We start from the raw sequence: 20706 nt of genomic DNA, 5'->3' as shown, positions 1-20706 counted from the left end.
ACAATCCTTTGCTCTTGCCTTTCCAGTTACCTAAACTCTTGTTTATATAAAAAAATATATCTAATTAATAAACATTGAAAAACTGTTACATTTTCTGCTATTGAAAATAGATTGTCAGTAGAGTGCTAACTTTGGAAATTCATTTCCATGGCATATATTGAAGCTGTGTTCACATAATGTGATGCTCTCCATTCACACTACCAGGAATGGGGAAACATGCAGAGGGGAATTCAAAAGTGCACATACATTATCTAAATGGGTAATGAGTGATTTTGAGACCCCATTAACAAATAACAGAACTAGGCCTCCTCAGTACTGCATTTGATGGTGAGAGAGGTTCCTTCCACAGATAGCACATTCTTGGTCACAGAAGCAACGGCAGGCAAAGTGTCTAACAAACCTCTAAAGGCTTCAGGTAAGCATGAGTTTCTTTCCATAAGAGAACCTTTCCTAGAACATTATTCAGATGTGTAACTGGGGCAGTCACAGAGAAGGAAAAAAAGCTTATTTTTCCCTACTAAAGGCCTGTGCTCCTGCAAAACCTACACCCTTGTACAGTCCTACTGAGTCCAGTGGAACTATTCATGATGGAAAATTCTGTAGTTAAACAAGGATTGGAATTGGCCTTCTTTAAGAGAGATCCACAAATTGACATTGCATAACACTGGTGAATCTTAATCTTTAGAAAACTTATTCCTCAGTTAAATTAATTCTTTCTTTTTCTTTGTTTTTGTTTGTTTAAGAAAGGAAAATTTACTTAGTGCACTACTCTTATCCCACCTAAATTAATGCAGTTATTCCAAACTATTGCGATAACCATGAATCAGGCTTAGTATGTCTTACTCTGACCTGGTTGGAAGCATAACCTTTTCTGAGTTGCTTTCCGATTTTCCTTCTTTGCCACCAGTATACAATGGCAGCCTCTTCCAGGAGTTAGGAAATATGATTTACAAGCTGTAAATGCAGAATAGAGTACAGAATTAACCAGGTTGGAAAAGACCTTCAAGATCACCGAGTCCAGCCTATCACCCAACACCATCTAATCAACTAAACCAAGGCACCAAGTGCCCCATCCAGGCTCTTCTTAAACACCTCCAGGGATGGTGACTCCACCAATCCCCTGGGCAGCACATTCCAGTGGCCAATCTCTCTTGCTGGGAAGAACTTCTTCCTAACATCCAGCCTAAACCTCCCCTGGCACAGCTTGAAACTGTGTCCTCTTGTCCTGGTGCTGGTTGCCTGGGAGAAAAGACCAACCCCCACCTGGCTACTACCACCTTTCAGGGAGTTGTAGACAGCAAAAAGATCTCCTCTGAGTCTCTTCTTCTCCAGGCTAAGCAACCCCAGCTCCCTCAGCCTCTCCTCACAGGGCTGTGCTCCAAACACCTCCCTAGCAGTAAATATCTTTATGATTACATGAAGTAGTTAATTCATTTTGATATGCATATATGCTATACTAATTACCCAAGCACATGCTTTAATGGAGGAGTTGTAATGCTTGAGTACATTAGAATGCCACATAACTCAAAAAAGTCCTCCAAGCTGTATCAATCAATAAAAGCATCTGCACCAAATTTACATGTGACATGCATGTAGATCTGTGTGTGGCTTCTACAGCATGCAGACATGTGCTTGTTCCCCTGTTCCCAGCAGTGCATATCCCAGGAAAAAAAATTGGAAATGTAGCCCAGCACATCTGTGTGAGGTGTGTGAAGAAAAGATGAAAACTGTAAGTCTTAGAGAGGTACAAATGTTAAGTTAGGCCTTTGCAGACATTTTCTTGCATGTAAATATGGCTATCGAAGAGTTTTCAAAGGTAATTGTCTTTGATGTCATTTAGATATCTGTACTAAATGAAGATCTAGACTATTGCAACCAGAGCTCCATTTCAGCAGCCTGCTTTTAAACTCTAAAAGCAGTCAGAAGTAGACTCAAGGCAACATATTATTACACTGCTGTCCTACATCTCCTGTTTTGCCTGTGTACAAGGTAACTGAATACCACAGCATGTAACTTCCAGCGTTAGTTTGTGGTTGTACCACTGCCCTCAGCTGGAGGATGATATTGGCCGGCCTTCTCCCTTGGGAATGAGTACACCACCCACTGATGGCTGGCTCCCCAAGGTCTACTACCACTGGTGGAAAGTATGCTTAATTCAAGCAGTGGAGGCCTGCATTGTTTTTAACAGAAAGTGCTCTGAAGTCTCTGTGGCCACGATATAGCTGACAACCATGTTTTATATGTGGTTATGCAAACGTTACAATTAGTTCAGCAATGGCTATCTGCAGGTAGTAGAAGCAAATGCTGAGTGAAGTAAAAAAAGAAAAAAGATCTGGAGTAGTGAAGAATCCCAGGGAGGAACAAGTTTTCCAACCTAAACTAAAATTTCAGACATAAAAGCTGTTGAGTGCTAAAGAATTTCAAAATCACGGACCTTAAAGATTTCAAAGAGGTTCCTCTCTCTCACCTCCCAATTATTCACACAGTGAAAACTTGCTACATAAAATGAGTCATCTCTGCAAACAATGTTAATGTTTTCAGGCACCAGCATTCAAACTGTTATAAAGTGATAGGACCCATACATTTGGATTTAATTAAGAGATAAAATCAATACTTGTGTTAAACTTCTTTTTGATTGCACATTTGGTATTGGAAGTTACATGGTCACAGAACATGAAAGAAGTCAAATACTTTTTGATCTACCAGTAAACTCTAAATACATCAATAAAGAAGCCACACCAGGCCAAACAGATTACTACTTTCAAGTAAGTTCATGAAAGTTTCCCAAATACTGTTATACAAAGTTACACATCCATGCTGAGTTATTCATCAATGTGTAGCAATAGTCTTGCAGTAGGCCAGGATTTTATCGGCAGATAACTGGTGGAGGAACTACGCAGTGTGATTAAAAATTCCAGTTTGGAAGCATTAACATAGAAGTACTTTTATAGTCTGATAGAAGGTTGCAGTTCTTGAAGTTGGGAAGAGCAGAAGAATGAGAATATTTTTCCATTTTAGAAATGCTGAGGCACAAAACACAGTTGGTTCTGGTACTTTCATACATGAAATCCTTTCTCCTGCATGTGCATCATGTGCAATTGCAAAGTCTGTAAGCTGCTGACTATTCGTCTCTGGTGTCCAATGAGTACAACTCCAATTCTTCTAATGTCACTGCAAGACAAAAAGTTAAATCTTGGATGCAAGTATATTAAATCCTCTTGTAGACAAAAGAGTAAATATGTGATGCATTGCTCTTCTTTGGGACAGATCACATTCCTAAATGGAACATATAAGCAAGCAGCAAATGTTCCAAGTTTTCTGGACCTTTCAATTCCAATTGTTTAAAGACTGCCATTTAAGAAACAAATAAAAATGATATTTTGTAGTTAGAGCACTGATACCTTTGGTGATACCAATGGTCAAGTAATTTTTCTAAATCTCAATGAAGGACCGGAGATATGGAGTCTAATAGCCCTTTCCTAGGCAGTGTCTTAGTAGCAAATGTTTCCCACTCGTTCTTGCAACTCACTCTTGCAGTCCTGAGCTGGAAATTACAGTCTGTGCTTTTGATGATTAGGGGAATGGCAGTGAGAGGTGATCTAAAAATCAGAATAGCAGCCAATCTTTCAGTTTGACCTAGATTTTTGTCCTGCTTTCACAGTATCACAGTATCACACAGTATAACTAAGGTTGGAAGAGACCCCAAGGATCATCAAGTCCAACCTGTCTCGGTAGACTTCATGACTAGACCATGGCACCAAGTGCCACATCCAATCTCCTCTTGAACACCTCCAGGGACGGTGACCCCACCACTTCCCTGGGCAGCCCTTCATTGCATCTAGACCTGCACCCTGGAGTGGGTAGCTCACTTACAGAGCCTGACTCTGGCAGGAATGAAATGAACAACCTTCAGCATCTATCACAATCACTAGTTTTGTTGTTCTCTAAGCATCACCATCTGCAAGATGCTGAAAAAGTTCACAGAAGTGGTAAGGGCAGGAAACTTCAGATATGCCTTGTCGGTTGTGCCAGTCCCACACCAGGACATAGCATAGATACTGGATGTTTAGGTATGCCCCAAAAATCTTTGATATAGCTAGTGAAGAAGCTCACAAGAGGAGGCATGACCTTCATGAGCTTCAGATTTGCAGTTCAAGACACCCGCCTCTGTGTCCTTCAAATGAAGAGCTACTGGATAGCAGCAACTATTATGTACTTAGGCTTTAAATCAACACAACACTTAAGGTCATCAGGGACTGTGCAAAAAAAATATTGAGTGTCTTGGAAGCTAGAAAGAGTCAGCTAGAAGAATAAAGGTTTATGAGGGAAGAGGTACTAGAAATGCAGGAAGAATTCTTAGCATTTATTAGGCCTTGGTAAAGCTCAGAAAGAAGCCAGCAGGCCTAGGGTAACAGAGAAGCTGTTTGAAGAAAGAAGGAATGTTTCAAAAAGATGAAGAAGTATCTAAGGGAAAAAAAATAGAAAGGATGATAACCTTAGATTACCTGTAAAAGCATGGTAAGGCAGGCTAAAGAATGAATTTGAGGAATAATCAGGAAAATGACATTTAATAATAAAGCATAATAAACCCTTTTGCAAACTCATTGGGTACAAGAAGCCTTCCAGATTATCTGTAGAGTCTAATGATGATTTAGGTATTAAAGAGCACTGAAAGACTGGCCACCATTGGAAGACCAATGCAACAACCCAGAACAAGACTATATTTAGCCAAGAGTTTTGAAAGAGCTTAAGGATGAAATAGTGGAATTACTAATAGGGATGCAAGAGAGGGAGTTATCATCTGTGTTCCATGTGCTTACAAACGTCTTGGTGCTTGAGGTATGGAGAGTGATGCCCAACAACAACAAAACATCTAGAGGAGATCTTGGGAACCTCATACCTCTGAGTCTAAAATCACCACAGAGCTTAATGGAAACTAGAGTAAAGTACAGAATTATGGAATGCTTGGTACATGATCTACTTGAGTCACTGTGGCTTTTGCAAAGAGTTCTATAAAGTTACTTATTTCCAGTGGAGGAATCAGCACATGGATGGATGGAAATGATTCACTTGGAGAAGATTCCTTATCAAAACTTTATAAAGAAAATAAGGAGTTGTGGCTTAAAAGGGTCTTTGTGTGACTAAATAACTGGTTTAAAGACTGGATGTCAGGAGTAAATTTGTCAGGGATCTATGCTGGGATAATGTTGAACATTACTGTTCAACAAATCAGTAAATGGTCTGGGAAAACAGATGAGCACAGAGGTGAAAAAGTTGGTTGGTGAGGCTGAATTGTTCAGGATAGTAAGGGAAGGGGCCAGTTCTGAATAGTTTTAGAAGGATCTTATAAGACTAAGTGACTGTGCTATAAAGCAGTAAATGAAATTCAATGTAGGTGAATGTAAAATGATAGACATGGGAGAAAACTATTAACAGAATGTGGTGGGTTGAAATTACACCCCAAAGCAAAACTGCCAGACTAGCTCAGATGGAGGCAAATGGAGCTATATCTACAAGCAAAACTGCAATCTCGAAATATGAAATGCAATGAATATATTCAAAATGTACAATACTTACATATTTTTACAATTTATAAACAACACAAGAACCCTGCTGGACAAAACCAGGGGGTGGTCCCACTAGTTTCCCCCTCTCCCTTCCAGACAAGGGAAAAAAGAAAGAGGGGAACAGCAGAGAGCAGCTTGCTAGTACTTAGTCACAACAAGAACACAGCCAAGGTCAATAACAATCAAGCAAAAGCAGCAGCTAGTATCAGCTAGAGCAAAGAAGCTGAAAAGAGTGAGAGTTGGTTTGTACAACTAACTTTATGGTGGTAATCAGTCCAATGGGATTATTTAGACCTTATCATTATTTTCCCTTTACATCCAACAGTAATTTATTTGCATTCTAACACTTTCTACTCAATCTATGGGAAACTTTCCTAGGCATCAGCCTAAAACTGCCACACCAGTCCTGACCTCACATGTAAAGTTATTGAATCTTAATGCAGACTGTCCCAGAATGAAATAAAAGATTAGGAATTCATGTGAAGAAAACAGAACAAAGTCGATCATATCTTTATCCTACCTTGTTAATCCAGGCCCTTATATACTGGGCGCAGTGGTGTCAGAAAGGCAGCAAGGTGTGGAACAACTTCCTCGTGAGGACTGACATGGGCTTGGGCTTGATGATGTTCATAGCAAAGTAAGAAGAGATGTTTGCCACAGATTTCAGTGGTCTAGATCAAAATTGATTCCCCAAGAAACATTTAGTATGATCGCTGCCTGACCTTTGGTAGTGTTTGCTATAGTCACAGAATGAAACTATTGGCTCTGAGTCTTTTAATCATATCTTTCTCCCCTATTGTCATTAATAAATAAATTAAACAGTATTTGTATTTTATTATCTTGGGTAGGCCAGGAAATGAAAGCACTGCTACATACATCATGACAATTATGTCATTGCAGCATCCAAACAAATTCACAGATTAGTCACTGTAGGGATGACAGGTTACATACTTACTCAATAGTCATTCTTGAAACCATATCCAACGTTGTGAAACCTGCTGCCATGAAGTTATTTTTATACTGACCCATTTTTATGGAGTCCAGCCAGTCACTGACTGAAACAAACAAAGGATATTCTGGAACTTCACCAGGTGAATCTGGCATTCTGTAGGAAAAAAATGCAAAGGTTACCAAAGCAGTGCAAAATATGACTCTCAATTTACTCTGATAGCCACTGCCTTTATTGAAAGGCAGAAGAAGTAAGAGAGGATCCTGTGCAGTAAAGACCAGCTCTTAACTGAGGATCTCTTTAATCCATTGTCTAAAACTTACAAATCATGTCATGTCTCCTAGTTGTACTACTAATTTAACAATACATCTTTTTAAAGCACTGTAACTCAGTGACAAACTGAGGAACAACCTCTCCCACTGCTCTTCTTTTTCTTCCCACAGTGTTTCTTATGTGTTCAGGATGAACAATAAATACAGTAGTCAAAGACAAACAAAATGTAACATAAGATACAATTTTAACATATTTAAATACTGTTACATTTATCTAACAGCAGGAACAACAACAACAACAAATTCCCCCCCAAAAACACATACAAAAACCCCAAAATGCCAAATGACTTCTCATTGCTCTACTCCTATGCAATGGGAAAAGTTTGATCACAGTATTCAAAGCCTGAAAACTAATCCTGAAAGAAGCAAAAAATAATAACATTTCATACCTTTGCTTTTGCATAGAATTATATAGAATAGCAGATAAAAATCAAGCAGCTAATTTAGTCAGATTCCTGTTTCAGCTCTATTCTGTAATATTACTGCAACTGAAACAGAAAGATGGGAAAGCAACAGATTCCAACTTTGGGAAATACATTATATATATTATATATTCAAAATATATTCTATATATTCTATATAGAATAGAATAGAATAGAATAGAATAGAATAGAATAGAATAGAATAGACCAGGTAGGAAGAGACCTTCAAGATCATCGTGTCCAACCTATCATCCAACACCACCTAATCAACTAAACCATGAAACCAAGCATCCTGTCAAGCCTCCTCCTGAACACCTCCAGTGATGGTGACGCCACCACCTCCTCAGGCAGCCCATTCCAATGGGCAATCTCTCTCTCTGAGTAGAACTTCTTCCTAATCTCCAGCCTAAACCTCCCCTGGCACAGCTTGAGACTGTGTCCTCTTGTTCTGGTACTGGCTGCCTGGGAGAAGAGACCAAGATCCGCCTGGCTACAACCTCCCTTCAGGTAGTTGTAGAGAGTAATAAGGTCACCCCTGAGTCTCCTCTTCTCCAGGCTTAGCAGCCCCAGCTCCCTCAGTCTCTCCTCATAGGGCTGTGCTCCAGACCCCTCACCAATTTTGTTGCCCTTCTCTGGACACATTCAAGTGTCTCAACATCTTTCCTAAACTGAGGGGCCCAGAACTGGACACAGGACTCAAGGTGCAGCCTAACCAGTGCAGTGTCCAGGGGCAGAATGACCTCCCTGCTCCTGCTGGCCACACTGTTCCTGATGCAGGCCAGGATGCCATTGGCCCTCCTGGCCACCTGGGCACACTGCTGGCTCATGTTCAGCCTACCATCGACCAGTACCCCCAGGTCCCTCTCTGTTTGGCAGCTCTCCAGCCACTCTGACCCCAGCCTGTAGCACTGCATGGGGTTGTTGTGGCCACAGTGGTGAAGGCTCACAACTTCCCTTGTCTTTGTACATTTTGTGTAATAGAATACATAGAATACATACATAGAATACATAGAATAAACCAGGTTGGAAGAGACCTTCAAGGTCATCGCGGCCAACCCATCAACCAATCCAACACCGCCCAAGCAACTAACCCATGGCACCATGAAACTGTATGATCAGAATGCAGTAAATACACACTGCTGTCTATAAAAGATTTATGATACCTTTTAGGAGAGAGAGGTAATTTATATAAAATTAAACTCTAGACAGCAAAAGCCATCCAACATTACCTAATGGAATATAATTTACATATAATGTAGGAAGCAACAGACCAAATTTCACCTGTGTATGTTGAAGTATATTCAACACACTGATTTTCATTCTTATTATCAAAACAACAGAAAGAAACTGAAGGACAGGAGAACACAGGTAAATACATAGAATACATAGAATACATAGAATAAACCAGGTTGGAAGAGACCTTCAAGATCACCGCGTCCAACCCATCAACCAATCCAGCACCACCCAAACAACTAACCCATGGCACCAAGCACCCCATCAAGTCTCCTCCTGAAAATCTCCAGTGATGGCGACTCCAAATACAAACCTCAGTTAAGTACTTACCAAGATCCCTTCCAACCTGAATTACTTTTATGATTGTGCAGTTCTATAGGATAACTGCTGACCTTGTAAGTTAATAGCAGCACAATAATCCTTCAAACTGACTGCATTGAACATTCCCAAATGAATGGAGAATTTTTCCCAAGCAAGTGAGCTCAATAAAACCTTGATTGCAAGAATAGAGGACTAACTTTTTCAATCTCAAATAATGTTTTCAAATAAGAATAGATAAAAATGCATTACTCTGATGCTAAACAAAGTGACCCAGTAGCAAGTCAGATATAACTTGCTTTTTCAATCTCAAATAATGTTTTCAATATGTTGGGCTAGGAACTGGCTGGAGGGCCGAGCCCAGAGAGTGGTGGTGAATGGTGCCACATCCAGCTGGCAGCCAGGCACCAGTGGTGTGCCCCAGGGATCAGTGCTGGGCCCCATGCTCTTTAACATCTTTATTGATGATCTGGATGAGGGGGTTGAGTCAGTCATCAGTAAATTTGCAGATGACAACAAGTTGGGAGCAGATGTTGAGCTGTTAGAGGGCAGAAGGGCTCTGCAGAGGGATCTTGACTGGCTGGACATATAGGCAGAGTCCAACATGATGGCATTCAACAAGTCCAAGTGCTGGGTGCTGCACTTTGGCCACAACAACCCCATGCAGTGCTACAGGCTCAGGTCAGAGTGGCTGGAGAGCTGCCAAACAGAAAGGGACCTGGGGGTACTGATTGACAGCCACCTAAACATGAGCCAGCAGTGTGCCCAGGTGGCCAGGAAGGCCAATGGCATCCTGGCCTGCATCAAGAATAGTGTGGCCAGCAGTGGCAGGGAAGTCATTCTATGATTCTGTGAAATAAAGTGACCCAGAAGCAAGTCATATGTGTATTTACATGCCTGTACACAGAGACCACTAATTCTAGTGCATGGACATTAAGTCCAAGCAGTCTGTGGTAGATAAAATGGCTGTAGCCCTAACTCTAGGCTTTCCTATTAATGTCTACCGTCAGACTTTCTTATAGCAAGATACCAGCCACACTCTTTACCCTGTTGCTCAGCCCTTCCCCAAACCATATAAACCACCCTCTTAATCCATGGAAGTTCTCACCAAGACCCACAGAGGTCTTATAAACCCAGGGAGTCTCTATGAAAACACCTTCATTGTCGAGTGAATTTCAGCTAGTGAAGTAAGTGAGGCCATCTGGACCTTCACAGATTTCCAGGGACATCTTGGATCAACGGCATCCTGGCCTGCATTAGGAATAGTGTGGCCAGCAGGAGCAGAGAAGTCATCCTGCACCTGTACTCTGCATTGGTTAGGCCACACCTTGAGTCCTGTGTCCAGTTCTGGGCCCCTCAGTTTAAGAAGGACATTGAGACACTTGAACATGTCCAGAGAAGGGCAATGAACCTGGGGAGAGGCCTTGAGCACAGCCCTGTGAGGAGAGGCTGAAGGAGCTGGGATTGTTTAGCCTGGAGAAGAGGAGGCTCGGGGGTGACCTCATTGCCCTCTACAACTACCTGAAAGGTGGTTGTAGCCAGGAAGCCTGGTTCTCCCAGGCAACCAGCACCAGAACAAGGGGACACAGTCTCAAGCTGCGCCAGGGGAAGTTTAGGCTGGAGGTGAGGAGAAAGTTCTTCACTGAGCGAGTCGTTCGCCATTGGAATGTGCTGCCCAGGGAGGTGGTGGAGTCACCATCCCTGGAGGTGTTCAAGAGGGGATTGGATGTGGCACTTGGTGCCATGGTCTAGTCGTGAGGTCTGTGGAGACAGGTTGGACTCGATGATCCTCGAGGTCTCTTCCAACCTTAGTGATACTGTGAGACTGTGATACTGTAATAAGCCTAAAAAATCTGAGAGAAATGACAGATTCTTTTACCACAGCCTTGTTTCTCCTTTTGCTGCATTTATTTCAGTAATATTATTGTTAATGTATAAAACTTTAGGCAGCACCATGGAGAATTGGTTGTAGAATGGCAATAGCATGATCTCTTATTTGCTCACTGTTGCCATTCTTCTGTAGATAAATAAAGATTTAGCAAGCTAAGACACAACTGCTTCCTGCAGGAAATTCCTCCAAGGCAGTTCAGAAATTGCTTGAGCGCTGCCAGGTAGAGAGACAGGCTGTTCAATGGAGAAAAACATTACAAAGAGCAAACAAGCACACAGGGAAGCACACACACACACACAAAAAGTTGAACAAAGAGATTCACAAAGATTAAGGACAGACAGTGCACACAAAAAAACCAACCTAGTACAACTGCTTGACTTGAGAAAAACACTGCATGAACAATAAAACCAACCTTAAAAGAGGCTTCAAGTTATTTGAACCCTGCCCCCTCCAGCTTTATGAATTCAGAACTTTGCATCTCTCTCCAACCTCCAGTTAATGCCCTCAAACATTTAAGGGGTAGCTACCATGCATTATACCAAAAAACCCCAACAACACAACCAACCAAAAAAAATCCCACAAAAACCCCAAGCCAAAACCCAAACTACTGAAAAGAGTCTTACACAAGTATGTCCTCCACCAGGGTGTGAAGGGTGCTTGGATTGCGGATCAGTTTGTCCAGGAAGTTGACAATGTCACTGAATTTTGGGCGGTGGTTCCTCTCCTTTTGCCAGCAGTGGAGCATTAGTTGGTGAAGAGAAGCTGGGCAGCCCATGGGAGCTGGAAGCCTGTAGCCTTCTTCAATAGACAGTATAACCTAAAGAATCATAGAATCAATAAGGTTGGAAAAGACCTCAGAGATCATCCAGTCCAACCTGTCACCCAACACCTCATGGCTAACTAAACCACGGCTTCAAGTGCCACGTCCAATCCCCTCTTGAGCACCTCCAGGGACAGGGACTCCACCACCTCCCTGGGCAGCACATCCCAATGGCCAATCTCTCTTTCTGGGAAGAACTTTCTCCTCACCTCCAGCCTAAACTTCCCCTGGCACAGCTTGAGACTGTGTCTTCTTGTTCTGGTGCTGGTTGCATGGGAGAAGAGACCAACCCCCACCTGGCTCCAACCTCCCTTCAGGGAGTTGTGGAGAGCAAGAAGGTCTCCCCTGAGCCTCCTCTTCTCCAGGCTAAGCAACCCCAGCTCCCTCAGCCTCTCCTCACAGGGCTGTGCTCCAGACCTCTCCCCACCCTCGTTGCCCTTCTCTGAACACATTCAAGTGTCTCGATATCCTTCTCAAACTGAGGGGCCCAGAACTGGACACAGGACTCAAGTGTGGCCTAACCAGTGCTGAGTACAGGGCAGAATGACTTCCAGAGATACAGTGCATACAATTACTGGGCATTAGAGTTAAATACTGAAATGACAGTGTGAATCTGAGAATTACAAACCAGCGATTAATGGCATGGCCACCCTCACTGCATACATTGCAGGGGTTTTACTCAGCAAATGGGGACTGGCAAGAGTGTGACCAGAGGAGATAGGAAGTATTTTGTAAGCATATGAAGCACAATAGGCACTTTTAAAAGGCTCTCTGGCCGTCCTCTTCAAACAGCCAAGAAAGGAGGAGGAAGAGAACAAAGAACTGACCCATATCACCACCTTTTTCATCCACTTTAGGCTGACATACTGATGGGGGTTACAGGACCACCTTATATGGCCACTGCATACTGAAATGCCCTAGTGTTTGCATCCTGACAAAGTGTCAGTGTGTGGCAACGTCATGGTACAATGAAGCACTACAAGCGCACATTGCAGCACTTGGTGAGTTTATTTGGTGATAATATGTTTCTGCTGATTGCTAAGAGTATGATTAATTCTAGCAAAGCCACACACTGAGTTGCAGTGAAGCACAATATTATTTTGTAGACCAGAAACCTAGATGTCCAAGCTGTTTATGATGAAAGAAAAGTTAGTAACATTGTGATGTCACTGTGTACCCTAAAGTGAGTAAAACTTTGAGATTCAGCAGATATGGAAATCCTATTTGATCAAGATCTGGAAAGAAACAGATCTGACGTCACAGATAAAGCCCACGCATTAAATATCACATTTAAATCCCATGTATTAAAAATCACATTTGTTCAGAGTTAAGGGAGGCTTTCTTTGGTAACAAAAAGCAATGTCTGAAAAGGGCATTAGCGGCCCTGTGTGATAGGAGGTAATGAAAGTAGATAAGGTCCATGGAAAGCTGTCTGGATTCATTCTGTGTAAGAGTTTTAAAAAGGGAAGGAAAGGTTCTGCAAGGAGTGACAGTGGCAGTGGGGATGATGATCGAAATGACATTGTAAAATGAAATGGTGTTGTAAGTAAAAGAATGGAAAGATAGTAAGTGGATGATCAAAACCAAAGCAGGGAAAAGGACCAACCCCTGCCACACACACGCATAAGCCTTGCAGGTGAAAATCCAGCTAACGCTGGTGTTCTCTAAAGTATAAATGATTGCACACACATTCATAGTAACACGGTGCACTTATCAGAAACATACTGCATTTATACCTACATTTATCCTGCTTTAAGGAGCCATTTATAATTTTCACTTGATGTGTGTAGATACTGCAAACATATCAATGCAATTGGAAGGGGGTGCATTAATCTGTTTACAGCAAGTAAGTGTTTTATAGCACAAGCTGTAGCTTCAATATATTCAGTCTTAGTATCCTGGAATATATCCTCATTCTCTTTATGAATTCTGAATTGATATCTTTGGCTTTGTTCAGCAATGCCTAAAGCTTATGCTGCAAGCATTATGCAAATAAATAAGAATAATGAAAGTGCATTCTAACCTTAGCTGCCCTTCATGGCATGGTAAAAAATGGAACAAAGGTCTTGTGGTTGGACACAGCTGGGTGTCTGAGTTTTACAAAGTGGGGTGACTTGGTCCTGCAGTGTATAGCCCTCTTGTAGCATGGCAGAAACACCTACGCATGAAAAACAAGTATTTGCGATGCAATGCAGTGCAATGCAATGGATCTGCGCAGGGTAAGTGTCAGAGCCAGCGGCAACAGCATTGGGAATTACAGGCTACTCCAAAGGCAGCATTACTTGCCACAGGGATCTCTGCATTCTACACAGCTGTGAATACTGATAGATCACATTTGTGCAGACAGGTCTGGCTACGTCTAACAGCAAATGATATGTCAATATGATAATCCTTCCACCTGCTGCTCTGGCTATTTGTTCATCTCCCGGGGTTTTGCTTTAATGGTCCAAATTCCAGGCTGCTGAAATGGCTGCTACAGGGAAAAATACTACCAGATCATCAGAGAAATATGCACTCCAAAGCCTTTCCTCCTAATGATGAATATGTCCCTCAGATTGCTCCTGTCACAGACTCAGGATGGGTGAGATATACTCCCACATGCATGAAATGTTAGTCACAAAACTGCCCTTCTTGTGTGTCTCAAACAGTTTTGTCGCAAGTGGCTTCATAAAGCACAGGTATCTATTGCAGTGTGGGGCATAGCGTAGCTGATGGTGACTGAAGAGGCAATCTTCAGTGGCACAGACATGCAGATATCACAGTCTGCATGTAAAGGTACCTGTTGCAAATGATGAATTTATCAAATATATTGTGTTTTTTAAGGCAAAAGGAAAGCTGCTCTGCTTTTACGAGACGTGCAGCATTTGCTCAGCACAACAACAGCGAGCTGATGAGGTGTTTCTGGAATAATTTATTCAGGGCAAAAAACCCACCAAAAGCAACCCCAATTTCCCAGAGACTCTATTTTCCCTGACACACTCTATTTCACTGTATTTTTCAAAAAGAAGTTGCAGCGCTTTTTGTTTGCTCTCTTGTTCCAGGGGAACGTTTCAGTGAGAAGGGAAATGCCAGCTGGGAGAATTATCATTGCTCATCAATACCAGCACATTTTAAAAATAAAAGGCAAATATTGCCTCATTAGTAGCCCTTGTGAGGCAAGTATTATTTTTAGAGATTAAGAAACAAGGGTAAAGATATGGTAAGTATCTAATACTGCAATGGGAATTCAATCTCAAAGAAAGAATTAGAGCTGCTTAGCTCCTTATTCAGTTATTCAGTTATTTTGGCTCCCACTTTGCTTACATACATAGAATATACATACATAGAATAGACCAGGTTGGAAGAGACCTTCAAGATCATCGCGTCCAACCCATCAACCAATCCAACACCACCCAAACAACTAACCCATGGCACCAAGCACCCCATCAAGTCTCCTCCTGAACACCTCCAATGATGGTGACTCCACCACCTCCCCAGGCAGCCCATTCCAATGGGCAATCACTCTCTCTGTGTAGAACTTTTTCCTAACATCCAGCCTGAACCTCCCCTGGCGCAGCCTGAGACTGTGTCCTCTTGTTCTGGTACTGGCTGCTTGGGAGAAGAGACCAACATCCGTCTGTCTACAACCTCCCTTCAGGTAGTTGTAGAGAGTAATAAAGTCACCCCTGAGTCTCCTCCTCTCCAGGCTAAGCAACCCCAGCTCCCTCAGCCACTCCTCGTAGGGCTTGTGTTCCAAACCCCTTGCATAGCACCCATCTCTGAGCAGAGGAATTAGATATCCATATACATAAAAGGGAACAAGTATTACACTTTTCTTGGTAACAAAAAATTACATAATATTTGAAAGTTATTCCTGTCAACATCTTTTAAATGTCTTTTTTTTTTTTTTCCCTTGACAGTTTAAGGTGAAAAAGCACCACATGAACTGTAAAATGATATAAACATCTGTATCTCCAGGAGGACATAGCAGCAGGTCTAGCACTCGGTGTCACTCTTTCCACATTGGCAAGTCAATGTTCCATCTATTCAGCCCAAAAGAATTGGAACGTTAGCTAAGTTCCTATGCAACCTAAGCCCTGAGTCTGATAACAAAATGGCCAGTTACTGCTCTCTGGTTCTGGTTTTGTGATGCACACTTGATGAGTAGCAAAAGGAAAACGTGAAATTACTCTGTGCTGCCATCAAACACTGGGACAGAGGCTGCATGTTTATTTGCAGTGATGACTTAGATTTAAAAATCATGAGAAGGTCTTGTTGGTCAGCATTAAGGTGAATAATAATAATAATAATAATAATAATAATAATAATAATAATAATAAACCAGGTTGGAAGAGACCTTCAAGATCATCGTGTCCAACCCATCAACCGATCCAACCCACCTAAACAATTAACCCACGGCACCATGGCCATCAAGTCTCCTCCTGAACACCTCCAGTGATGGTGACTCCACCACCTCCCCAGGCAGCCCATTCCAATGGGCAATCACTCTCTCTGTATAGAACTTCCTCCTGACATCCAACCTAAACCTCCCCTGGCACAGCTTGAGACTGTGCCCTCTTGTTCTGGTGCTGGCTGCCTGGGAGAAGAGACCAAGATCCACCTGTCTACAACCTCCCTTCAGGTAGTTGTAGACAGCAATGAGGTCACCCCTGAGTCTCCTCTTCTCCAGGCTAAGCAACCCCAGCTCCCTCAGCCTCTCCTCCCAGGGCTGTGCTCCAGACCCCTCCCCAGCTTTGTTGCCCTTCTCTGGACACCTTCCAGCAAGTCAACCTCCTTCCTAAACTGAATCCATAGCCAGTCTTCTGTTTATAAGGTCACCCTTATGAATGAATAAAATGAGTCAGGTGTATTTCTGTAAGTAACACTTCTGGGCAGGTAAGACTATAAACTTGGAAAGGGAACATTTTTGCAGGTAACACAGGTAATTATTTCCATGCTTTTTCATGCTTAGGCTCTTATTTATATAAAGGGAACTCTACTTTTTATATGGTTTTGTAGACAGATGAAATTGAACACTGGAGCCTGTTAAATACATTCTGTCATTTTCTTTTATTTCATGTTAGACACAGCTGTAAAGGTTGAAGGCAGAGTTAATATTAAATACAAATTATGGCACTAAATCATCTGAAAAATATTTTATAGACTTCTGCACAAAGTGTCTGCATGCTTGTGCATCAATAGTTGGAAACTGGCCAACATGGCATTAGAAAATGAAGATGTAATCTTTCTGATAGTTTAATTATTAACAGTAGCACAGATTTTTGCTTTTGAAAGTTAAGTGACAGATTTTTTAATGAGACTAAGACAGAAGATAATCCAGAGGGACATTGTCCCTGTGTCCTACTGACATCTGAAAAATCTACCAGGAGGGAGAAGCAGCTGCTCCTGCCTCATGGTACAGAGCCAGTCCCAGGTGCCTGCCAAGTGTTTTGATGTCTCTAGGATGAAAGAACTATATTAGGGTAGGTTATTTATACTGTTACAAGAACCTTATATAGATGTAACGACTTCTCTTCTGTTTTCTATAGTAGTTTTCATGTGTATTGATTACAAAACATTAATTTTTATCTTTTTTGGAATGCTGTAGTTTTACAACATGCCCTAATTTATACAGGGGCCTCTAACAGGTGTCCCAGTAGACTTCACTCACAGCTGTTCTGCAAAACAAATGCATGGAATATAAATCTTACTTTCCTCACATGAGCATTAGCAAGCCAGGCTCTTAGTGCAATCTGTTCATCAGCACATTAGTTTCCTTGGAAAGTTTGATATCTTAGCTAATGTTTATTAATTAAGCAATAAGATATGACAGACTGTGCAGCAGCCCTAATTAGGGCCACCTCTGGTGCCTGCCACACATCTATGAAGTGCATTAATCAGCACCAACACAGGTTGGAAGTGACTTACCAGAATAATAACATGGTTATTTACTTAAACAAGAGCATTTCTCAATGTTAGTTATGTTTTTAAGCTTCTACATTACACTGTGTACAGTGTGTGAGAGGCATTTTCAAACTCAGTTGCCTAGAGTTCAGTCTCCAAATCCCTGCTTATGAATATAAATAGAGGGTGCTAAATTTGCAGAGGTGTTGAGGCTGTCTGGCTTGCACTGACCTGATAGGACTTTTGTACAGTTGTCATGTCTGATAATCAGACAGGGTTTATTTAGGTGGCAGGTACCAGTTTAATACTTCATATCAGCTTGGGCTCTGTGCTACCTGTGCTGGCTGCTCATTATTTGATAGCTGTGACTGAGGGGTCGAGACAAGAGATCCTTGGCAGTGTTAGTTCAGCCCTACAATGCATCTGCCTGAAGATGTGCTGACCTAGCAAACCTGCCTCAGAAGGCTCTGAACTTGCCTCTCCTAACATCATCTCCCTTTGGGTAGGGCTGGCCATCTCATTGCCTTCTATGTTATTGTGGCAGCTCAGGCTGGGTGCCTCCTGTTGCTGCCACACCAGCTTCATCTCCAGTGTCCCGAGGGTGCAGCCCAGGAGGTGGACACAGGAAGCTGTGTATTTCATACCCATAATATCCTGTGCCCTATAAATCCAGCTGCAAAGTCTTTCTCTTCCTCTCTCTTCCCTCTCTTCTCCCATGGGAGATGCTCCCTATCAGGTAACACTGGGGGAGTATCTCAAGGTCTCTTAGTCCTGGCTAGGCCTAATGCCAGGAGGAGAAGGGACTGGGGCAGCCTCACCCTGGCCAGCCTGAGACCAGCCTAGCAGTGCGGGGGGCCAAGAAAGAGCCCCGGGGGTATTTGGTATACCCTCAGGTGGGGAGAAGGGAAGAGTTGGGAGGCTTTTGGGTGTGCAGTAGGGGACTCTGTATGCTTTGGGATTCTTTTGTCGCTGTGCTTTGTAGCTTCTTACAACACTTACTGCTTTTCCATTTAAACTTTCCATCACTTCTGCACTACATTTGTGTGATGAGTGTCATTCTTTTACCCCTCTCAGGGGCAAGAGAGGATCTGCCTGGCCTTAAACCACACCATGTAAGAAATAAACATTTGTCTGGGAGCCACTGAAAACATCACTTGCCTATCCAGAATCTAAAAGGGAATCAATTTCCCAAAATTAATTAGAAAAGCAATTTGTAAAAGGGAATAGCAAAACCCAGACACAGCTCTGTAGATGCTACACTTGCCACATTTTCAGTACTTTACAAAACCCCACCCAATAAACACCTTTATGACTAACTAGAGAAAAGTTCCATTAGGATTAAACCCAGTTAAGTGTTGTAATGTTAATGTTGCCAGGCATTTGTTATTTTTCTTTTGTGGCAGAGCCTCTGACTGTACCTTATTAAGAGTTTGAAGTGTCTTATGAATCTGCTTAGTGCGTGTCCCTCTCTGTCACTTTCACTGCCTGCGGAGGGTTAACAACCATTCTGAAAACAAAAAACAAAGCAGGGGGGAGGGCTTGTGGGTACCTTGCCCTCTCTGCAGGGCATTTTCCCCCTGGGAAGCTGAGTCTGTTCCACTCCCCCCTCCCTGCCTAGCTAGGGTATGAAAAGCAGGACATTGCAGCTATTAGCTCTCCTTTTGGCTCCTGCCTCTCCTGGATGAGAGCTACTGCAGCTGCCCTCCTGCTCCTCTGCCCCGTGGTCAGGCCTGATCCTTCTCCCTGCTGCCTCTGTGCCTCTTCAGAGAGAGACTGGTTTTGTATTATTCTTCTTTGTCCCACTTCCATCCATCCTTGTTCCTTGCCCTTGTGAACCTTACCTGTTATTGTTATATATATATTGTTTAAAGGTAACTCTTTCCCTCTCTACTTCCAAGCCGACTCCAAATTATTGTTTGGTGGATTTGCTCCTTCCTTTTTTTCCCCCTCTCTGTTGGGAGGGAGGAGGGGGTGTGGGAGGAAGATTCTCAGCCTTGCCCCCATCTGAGCTCCTAACTCCCAGTTAAGGTTTAAACCACCACACTGCCATAGGTACAGTGTCACTGACCTTTGGGAAAATACTATTCTTTCTCAAAATAAGCTCATGTGAATTCAGGGCAATTTATTGTACTAAAAGAAATGTTCCAACATCCAGCAAAGTAAGATTTACAATATGTCTAATAACTTGAAGTTTCCTAATGACATTTAGAGTCACTAAATGTATTTAGAAGGTCACAGGTGCTCACTGGTAACATTTTGGCACTGAAAGTCTGTAGGTAGGGCTCTGGAGAAAAGGATTGTGCTGTGCACTGCTGAACTGCAGGGAAGGCCCCTAGGAGTCAGCATTGATAACAAAAGCAGCATCAATAGGGCCCACACCATTATTCTGTATTAACAGATAAATGTTATTACGTGAATATAGGAATAATTAAATGTTGCTGTCTTCATGCTTTAGCAGAATATTTAATATACTCTAAATGGAGGGCTTGCTTTATGAATTCTAACCGATACCACGGTCATAGGGTCTGATGGAAGGGAAAAGGACAAGCTGAAGCCAGCCTCAAAGAAAGGGAGAGGCAGCTGGAATGAAGGTCTGTGTTGTGCACTGCTCTCACCTCGTGGCTTGGAAAGTATGTGAGGGTCCTACTGGTCATTCAAACCCTCTTCCTAGGAGGTGAATAGTGGGGCAACTCCACTAGTTCCCAAATAGTGGTATCACAAGTGGGAGAGTCAAGAGGTGGGCTGGTAGAGGACACAGTGTGAGGAGAAGGATTATCGTTATAGAAAAAGAGATGATGGCAGTTGGGCTTCTCATGGAGACTTGACCTAACATCAGATGAAATCACAGCTGGCAAGATGACACAGCAGAAAAAACATCTTCTCCCTCACCACCTCCTAGAGCTGCAGTCAATACCATCACCTGCAGTTAGATAAGCAGACTAGAAAGATGAGGGGCAGAAGCAGGGTTACAGAGAGGTGACTCTGCAGGTGAAGCACGGGCACTGCACGGACACCAGACACCAAGGTATGGCTGACTTTATTCAGAATTTTCTGTCTTCATGGGCTTCTTTAATTTCTAAAAAAAAGCCCAGCTATGAATGGTGTGCTGCAGAGGGAAGGGAGAAATTAAATGCTAATTATATGTTAAGGAAAACCAGGTAAAATTCTACTGCACAATACATCCAGAGGATGTGCCAGTGGCAACTGACAGGAACAGCAAAACGGACTCTGAGCTGATGCTGCATTTTTGACGGTGCAGTCCATCAACCCAGCAGTGCTAATGGGGGTGGA

General features: G+C 42.5%; 1 protein-coding gene across 2 annotated transcripts in view; it reads right to left on the bottom strand.

The window, feature by feature from the left end:
• Nucleotides 1-2285: 2285 nt before the first annotated feature.
• Nucleotides 2286-20706, bottom strand: part of LOC104301781 (ephrin type-A receptor 6) — a 641386-nt gene continuing 622965 nt past the window's right edge. For both annotated transcript variants that reach the window (XM_054165754.1, XM_054165755.1), the window contains 3 exons: nt 11336-11529; nt 6523-6672; nt 2286-3171 (listed from right to left, as the gene is read on the bottom strand). In XM_054165754.1, coding sequence (XP_054021729.1) covers nt 3057-3171; nt 6523-6672; nt 11336-11529 — 459 coding nt within the window. In that variant the 3' untranslated portion in view covers nt 2286-3056. The remainder of the gene's footprint in view (nt 3172-6522; nt 6673-11335; nt 11530-20706) is intronic.

This window comes from Dryobates pubescens, chromosome 12 (genome assembly GCF_014839835.1).
Source record: "Dryobates pubescens isolate bDryPub1 chromosome 12, bDryPub1.pri, whole genome shotgun sequence".
Taxonomy (NCBI): Eukaryota; Metazoa; Chordata; class Aves; order Piciformes; family Picidae; genus Dryobates; species Dryobates pubescens.
Note: the sequence above shows the minus strand (reverse complement) of the source record. Positions and strands in the feature narration are given on the sequence as shown.